We start from the raw sequence: 8133 nt of genomic DNA on the forward strand, positions 1-8133 counted from the left end.
ACACACACACACACAAACACACGATGAATAATGCAAAGTGGCGGATAAATCCAGGTCACACAGACTCACATGTAGAGAAATATCCAGCATTCGAACAAAAATGTTGACAACACAGTTCTCTCCTTTGTTCATTTTTTTGTCAATTAAAAATTACAACTGAACGAATTTGTTGATTACAGTTACAGTTAAAGAGCTGCAGAAATTAATCATAATTAATACAATTATTTTGATAATTAAAATAGTCATAATAGTGATGATAGTTTTTAAAGAAAAATTAACATAAATGATCTTGTTACAACCTATAACATGTTAATATTTGCTGGTTTTCTTGTATAATATTTAACTAAATATTGTTGGGTTTTGGACTGTTGGTACTAAATACTTCAACTCATGGTTTTGGAAATTGCAATGGCCATTTTTCCTGACATTTCATGGACCAAAAGAGGAATTGGTTTATTGAGAACAGAACAGATAAATTAAAACTCAAATAAGTACATTGACTTCTGTCCTTCCTTCTGTATCAGCCATTTTAAATGGACAGATCACTTTTCCATTATCTATGGTACAACAGTTTCAGTCTGTGGCACTCCCACTATCTGGGCACACTCTCTGCCCTTGGCACAGAAAACCAACAGATAAAACAAACTGGCCTAGATACACATGTACCCCGCTACTGCTAACAGCGCACACTCATGCTGTCTGACAGCCGGTCTGCCCATATTGTTTCAGTTCAGTCTGTTTTTTTTGTGGATAGATAGCACTAATGTCAACCCCTTACTTGCATTACTTCACAATGAAATGAAATCATCATAAACATTTGCATTTAAACTATTTTGATGGTACAATTGCATAGCTGAATGAATGTGGATGTGATATGAAGGTTAAGAAGGGTTAAGAGCCTGTATTCCCAAATGCATCACAGCACTGACATCATCTTTCACAATGAAGATGATGCTATAGCACTTATATGGCAAGGAAAAGCCATTTAATCAATACTTCCCTGAAATTCATTAATTTTTAAGAGGGCAGGGTGGCATCAGATCCCACTGGAATATGATTAGCCAACCCGGTGGCCCTCCTCCTAACCAGATCCAGAATGTGTTGGATCATTTTTGTTTTGTTATAAGAAAAAAATGTAGCTGAATGAGAAAAGCCCTTGAATGAAGTGAAAGCAACAGTGATAAGTAAAACATTTAATACAACACTGTTACTTTAATCTGATTTTCATCAGATAAAAAAAACAAGGTTGGGTGATTGCCTCTATTTCTCTTTGCTTAAGAAGAACTCATTTTTGGTTTTATTTTCTTACAGTAATAAGGTATAACAAGAACATAATAATATTATAATTAAGTGCTAATTTTATTTAACAGATGCTACTTCAATCGGGTTCCCTGCCTCTTTAGAAACTTTAGTGCTGCCGCTGCTCATCTAGAGGAGAAAGTAAAGTAGGAGTTGAGGAGTTGAGTCCAGCCCACCCAAAATAGAGTAGCAAGCGTGGCGCTCCACTGCCCCAGTTGCATAAATATAGCTCTAATGCAAACAGTGCAACTGAAAGCAAGTTGAAGTGAGTCCTGTGGAGGGGAAGTCTATCAGAAACGACCACCTCACCCAAATATTTGTATGCTGTATACACTGTATAGATAGTTTTCTACGATTTTCAAACTAAGGAACTATCTAGTCAGCCTGCTTAAAGAGTATATTTCCTTTACATTTTCATTTTACAAGGTTAATGGAGAACTCCTTAGCTTCTCCTTATCTATTAAAAGTGCGCAAATATACCTTAAAGTGAAAGAGTACCTACACTGCTAAGCAGAAAGTAGCAATTCAAAAAAATGTCTTACCTATAAACTTAAAATATCTACACATTTTGTCTACTGTTTACCAACTGTAGATCACCTCTTGAAGTTGTTTCATATTTCTTGTAATACTCTTCATTTTTAATGATGAGATCTGTATCTGCTTGATGTCAACTGTGCTGTTAAATAATGTGGAACACTAAAAGACAATAAATGTTAAAATAATAAAAATAGCTCTAGACTAATATGATAATAAAAAGTATAATCAGTGTCTCAGTGAATGGTGAGTCGGTATGAGAATAAGATATGTATAAATATGCAGAATGTGGCTCATATATCTCCAAATATATATAAGATGCTTTAGGGAGACCCAAGCCTGCAGGAGAGTGCACACACCTGTGTCTGTGAAGGTCTGAAGGTGTAGCTGAACGAATGCTGCAGCGAGTCCAGGAAGGGCTGGATCTTGTACAGGCCCTGGTTGCTTCCCTGTGACGGCCGGAAAGCCACAATATGGAAATACTTGAGGATCTTTTCAAAGCGCGCCTGGCTCATCTTCAAGGCGATGCTCCGGTTGCTGAAGAAGCCTGAGCTCCAGATGCTGAGCACTGACTCACAGCGGTGCACACTGGTGGAGGTGACAAAGCCCAGGAAGGCCTTCATCTCCTGGGCTGTGACAGGACACCAGCCTTCGTCTGAGCCGAAGCGTTCCTGGAACTTCTTGGCATACATGTTAGTCTGGGTGACCATGTTTTGGATGCAATTGTCTGGGACGAAGAGCTGGAAGAAGTCCAAAGCTGTAGCGGTGACCGGCATCTTCTGAGCAGGGCCTGGATCAGGACGGGAAAGCAAAAAAAGATTATGACAGAGGAAAACAGACAGATTGACAGATGGAAAGTCCCATATGGGCAAATTCACAGACAAAACTGTCACTTAATCCCAGTTTTTAAACTTTGGCACCATGCCTACAATTTGACTGATTGAATGAAAGGTTTCTCTTTTGACACTGGAAGACACAACAATATTTGGTTTTGTTGAGCTGTCACTGTCAAGGCTGTGTGGGATGCATACTAACCATTTCTTGCTTACATAAACTCCAATGTCATAAGAAGAGAGGACAAAGTAACAGAGAACATCCATTAATTAAGTTAGCCTTAAAGTGTATTAAATCAAGAGATTTTTTTTTTTTACATATAATCGCTGTGCTTTTTTCATAAAGCAGCCACAGAAGTCTTCGGTGTGAATGTCACAAGCCCAGGGCAGCAGTTAGATCATTTACACAACATGACAGTCACCACACTGTGTCCATGTGTGGCGTTTCTACACTTGCCGAAGGTTTCAGTGTCTCCTTGGTTTAGTGTTATGGCAGGCAAAGAGTCAAAATCATGTTCTTATAGTCGGGGAGGGAGCCATGGACAAAAGGGGTCTGAAATCAGTCAGTAAAGCATCGGCTGATAAGAGATGGGGTTGTTTAAACAGCAAGGTTTGATTCAATAATGGATCCACCTAAACCTGCTGATTTGAAAACACACATAAGACGATCCAAGTAACGAAACAGACCTTAAATTTATGGATACACAGTTTAAAAGGTTAGCTTATGTAAAAGTTAAATAGTTATCTTAAAGTAAGGCAAGGCAAGGCAAGGCAGCTTTATTTGTATAGCACATTTCAGCCACAAGGCAATTCAAAGTGCTTTACACAAATCAGTTAAACAGATAAAACACAAGTAAAAACAGTTAAAATCACAAGCATTAAAAACCGGTAAAACACATGATAGACAGTTAAAAACAAAGAGAAACATAAACACAAGAAATAAAGTTACAGTGCAGCATAAGAAATTTAAGAAATGATTAGTCATTTAAAGAAAGGCAGCATCAAATAGAAAGTTCTTCAGCCTTGATTTAAAAGAACTGAGAGTAGCAGCGATCTACAGGTTTCTGGGAGTTTATTCCAGATATGAGGAGCATAGAAACTGAAAGCTGCTTCACCCTGTTTAGTTCTGACTCTGGGGAACAGAAAGCAGACCTGTCCCAGAGACCTGAAGGTCTGGGTGGTTCATAGTGTATAGCAGTAAGCAATATATTTGGACCTAAACCGTTAAGTGATTTATAAACTAGCAAGAGTACTTTGAAATCATTCTTTGAGACACAGGAACCAGTGTAAAGACTTCAGAACTGGAGTGATGTGATCCAGTCTCTTGGTCTTAGTGAGGACTCGAGCAGCAGCGTTCTGAATCAGCTGCAGCTGTCTGATTGATTTTTTAGGGAGACCTGTAAAGACCCCGTTACAGTAGTCAAGTCTACTGAAGTAAAGGCATGACAGTTTTTCCAAATCCTGTTGACACATAAGTCCTCTTTAACCCTTGATATATTCTTAAGGTGATAGTAGGCTGACTTTGTAATTGTCTTAATGTGGCTGTTAAAGTTCAGGTCTGAGTCCATGACTACACCAAGATTTCTGGCTTTGTCTGTTGTTTTTAACATTGTTGTTTGAAGCTGAGCGCAGACTTTTAATCGTTCCTCTCTTGCTCCAAAAACAACCACCTCAGTTTTTCCTTCATTTAATTTCAGAAAGTTCTGGCACATCCAGCCGTTTATTTGTTCGATGCACTTAGTCAGTTTTTGTATTGGACTATAGTCCCCTGGCGATAAGGTTATGTAAATTTGTGTGTCGTCCGCATAACTATGGTAACTTATTTTGTTTTCTCCATAATCTGAGCCGTGGAAGCATGTAGATGTTAAACAAAAGAGGCCCCAGAATGGAGCCTTGCGGAACTACGCACGTCATTTTGTACGCTCAGATGCATAATTACCTATAGACACAAAGTAATCCCTATTCTTTAGTAGGATTCAAACCAGTTTAGTACTAAGCCAGAGGCCAACGCAGTTTTCCAATCGGTCTAGTAGTATGTCGTGGTCGACCGTGTCAAATGCAGCACTGAGATCAAGTAATACTAAGATTGAAATTTTGCCATTTCTGTGTTAAGGTGGATTTCATTAAGACTTTGACAAGCCGTTCAGTGCTGTGGTGTGGTCGGAAACCCGACTGAAAGGTACAAAACTGTTGCTTAGTGACAAGAATGGTTGATTTGTGAAAGACTACTTTTTCAATGATTTTACTTAAAAACGGAAGGTTTGATATTGGCCTATAGTTGCTCATTAGTGACTTGTCTAGGTTGTTTTTTTTTAAGAGTGGCTTGATTACTGCAGTTTTCAGGGCCTGTGGAAAGATTCCTGAAAGAGAGAGTGTTCACAATCTGTAAAGATCAGAAGTCAAACAATTGGAACATTTTTGAAAAGTCCCGTTGGTAGAACTCAAGGCAACAGGTCGAGGTTTTCAGATGTTGAATATGTCCTCCAGGTTTGTATGTTGATCGTGTAAATTCGTCATATTGGAACTATTTTTGCTTGAACACTGTGACAACACATATCCTGAACTTAGATGGAGCACTGACTGTTTGTCTAACTTTTGAATTTTGTCTTTGAAGAAGGAGCAAAGTCATTGCAGGCTTGGTAGATAAAAGTTCAGATGCTACGGTACTGGAGGGTTTGTTAACCTATCAACAGTAGCAAACAAAGCACGTGATTATTATTGTTTCTAGAGATAATATCAAGAAAAAGGACCTTCTTGCATTCCTCAGTTCCAAATTATAAATGCGAAGTCTCTCTTTATAGGAGTTATAATGGACCAGAGATTGTTTTTCGCCACCTTCGTTCAGCTTTCCTACACTCTCTTTTTCTGTTCTCCACCAGTAGGACATTTCTCCATGGAGATCTTTTCTACCATTACAACTTTGACCTTAGTGGGAGCAATGGCATCAATAACATTTGTAATTTTACAGTTGAAATTATCTACAAGCTCAGTGACTGAGAGCCCAGAGAGGGCTGGTGTGGAGGAGAAAAGCTGTATAAATGTGTCACTGGTGTTTTCAGTGATATACCGTTTTCTGATTATCTTTGTTTGGACACTTTTGGGCACAGAGATAGTGCCGTTAAAGAAAACACAGGAATGATCTGAGAGAGCAACGTCAGTCACCACAACCTTGGAAATGTTCAGACCTTTGGAGACAATCAAGTCCAGAGTGTGCCCCTTATTGTGGGTGGGCTCCGTCACATGCTGAGTCAGTCCATAGTTCTCAAAAACACAACACAGCTCTTTGGTCCCCCTGTCCTGGGGGCTGTCAACATGAATGTTAAAATCACCCGCAATGATTACACAATCAAAGTTAATGCAGATAATAGACAGCAATTCAGTGAAGTCATCAATGAAGTTGCAGAATATTTAGGTGGCCTGTATATTTAGAAACATCGCTTGAGGGGAAGATCTTAATTGAAGAGCAACATATTCAAAAGAAAAAAATTTCCATAACATATTTTCGTACAGTGGAATGAGTCATTAAACAAAATGGCGACTCCACCTCCTTTCTTATTCCCTCTATTCTCACTCATAAAACGAAGTTAGGGGGAGCTGACTCGATGAGAACGCAGCACATGTTATTATGGTCTAACCAGGTTTCAGTTAAAAACATAAAATCTAGATTGTGCTTAGTAATAAATCATTGATTAAAATGATTTTCCTGCACAGACCTGACGTTTAGTAAGGCTAGCGTTAGTGTTTTCATTTTTTGGGACAGGCTGTAGCTGACGAGGAATGGATGCTAAATTTGCTAAGTTTGCAGTTAAGTGCTTATTCACCATTCTTTTCCTATTACCTATCACAACAGAAATTGAGGAAGAATTGAATCCACAGGGCCCGGCTTGTCTTAAAGAGTCATTAGTATCACTAGTCCTGCAGCCAAGGCCCGGCACATATCAGATAGTGCTTGCCAGATTTTGCACACAAGCGTCCTTATCAGTTCTGGGGGAAGGAGTTTTCTGACATCCTGGTAGTGGTGCTTGCGTTTTACTTTTCCCGGGGTTGAGCCATGGGGGTAGGAAGGGGTGCATAATTGATGGGGGAAATAAGGGAAAGGGTGTGTGGAGACATCAGTAGAGACAGCGATGAATCCTCAGAAGGTTCGGGGTTGGGAAGGTTTGAGGGGTGCTGACGGGTGAAGAGGGGAGTGGAGGTTTCTGTCTCTGCTCTCTGATCTCCCATGGTCAATCTTTGCACAGGCGGGGGGGGGGGATAAAGTTAAAGGATAAAAAAGGAATAAACAGGTATCTTGCTACCTGAAGAACACTAATCGTTACTTAAAGTAAAGGATGCATTGTTAAATAGCTTAAAACAATGGATAATAATGGATAAACAGTTAAACCGCTTTAAGTTATGGAGAAACAATTTCTTATTTTATTTAGCTTAAATTTATAAACAGAAAATAATATTAGTTGCAAGCATAATGGACTTGAAACTTTTCTTCCTTTCTTATAGGTATTTTTCCAAGTTTAGACTGTATATTTGTAATTTATTATTTTAATGAGAGGAAAGTGACATTTACCTCCAATTTATGTCCCTAAGCTTTTAGGTGGTGCATTGAAACCAAACAACCAATGCACAATGCAGTGACTGGCTCGATGTGTTTGCTCTAGTAAATTAGAAATTTTCTCTAAGATTGGGGGATCCGTGAGAGGGAATTTGGACGTTGAGCAGAACAACTTTAGGTTCAATTGAAAACCACAATCTCATTATCTCTGAACAAGGTTTTCACTCTCTTTCTCTATCCTTTCTCCACTCCTGAGTAGCTGCAATCACAGTAATGATAGACTTCTGCTTCAGTCTTTTAAAGTTGAGTTAAAGATAACATGTACTGGGCTAAATCTAAATGGTACATTATTTAGGCATCATGTAGAGGACGACAAGAAGGAAAAAAGACAGAGTAGAGTAGACGCACGCCCACAAAGCTGATGCATGCAGCCAAGACAGCAGAAGTAGCCAGGCTTGGCTCGACATGTACTCATTTGAATTCCATTAGACATGAAAGCTGAATGTAAAATCCAGGATGACTTTCCACGAGCGAGACACTCACTCAAAACATCCGACATTCAAATGTAAGTTCCATGGAGGCAAAATGACTCACCTCAGCTCATCTCATGAGTAAACCATAAATACAACCAGCGGAAGAACTGTGGATAATGGGATTGTTTCAATCTATTTCCTCCATAGACCTTCTTTATACATCCCTGCCAGCTCATCTACAGTCCAGCCTACATCACGCTGATAAAACTGGATAAAGCATTTGCATAATTCTTCTTTCAGACTATAAGTAATGTTTCTCTACAAGGCTTTGAGGGGTCATAAAAGAAATTAAGAATGGAAGTGGATGTTTATGTATTTTTTGTGTTTTGTCTCAAAATAAGAAACACTTGAAGTGACTCCATGTTGGCTCTTCTACCTGTTCTTT

At 39.0% G+C, this 8133-nt stretch overlaps 1 protein-coding gene across 1 annotated transcript in view; it reads right to left on the reverse strand.

Moving 5' to 3' along the window:
- Nucleotides 1–8133, reverse strand: part of pgbd5 (piggyBac transposable element derived 5) — a 27792-nt gene that overhangs the window by 15227 nt on the left and 4432 nt on the right. The window contains exon 2 of the mRNA XM_032540538.1: nucleotides 2193–2623. Within this exon, the coding sequence (XP_032396429.1) occupies nucleotides 2193–2623 (431 nt within the window). The remainder of the gene's footprint in view (nucleotides 1–2192; nucleotides 2624–8133) is intronic.

Source organism: Etheostoma spectabile, chromosome 17 (genome assembly GCF_008692095.1).
Source record: "Etheostoma spectabile isolate EspeVRDwgs_2016 chromosome 17, UIUC_Espe_1.0, whole genome shotgun sequence".
NCBI classification, from domain to species: domain Eukaryota; kingdom Metazoa; phylum Chordata; class Actinopteri; order Perciformes; family Percidae; genus Etheostoma; species Etheostoma spectabile.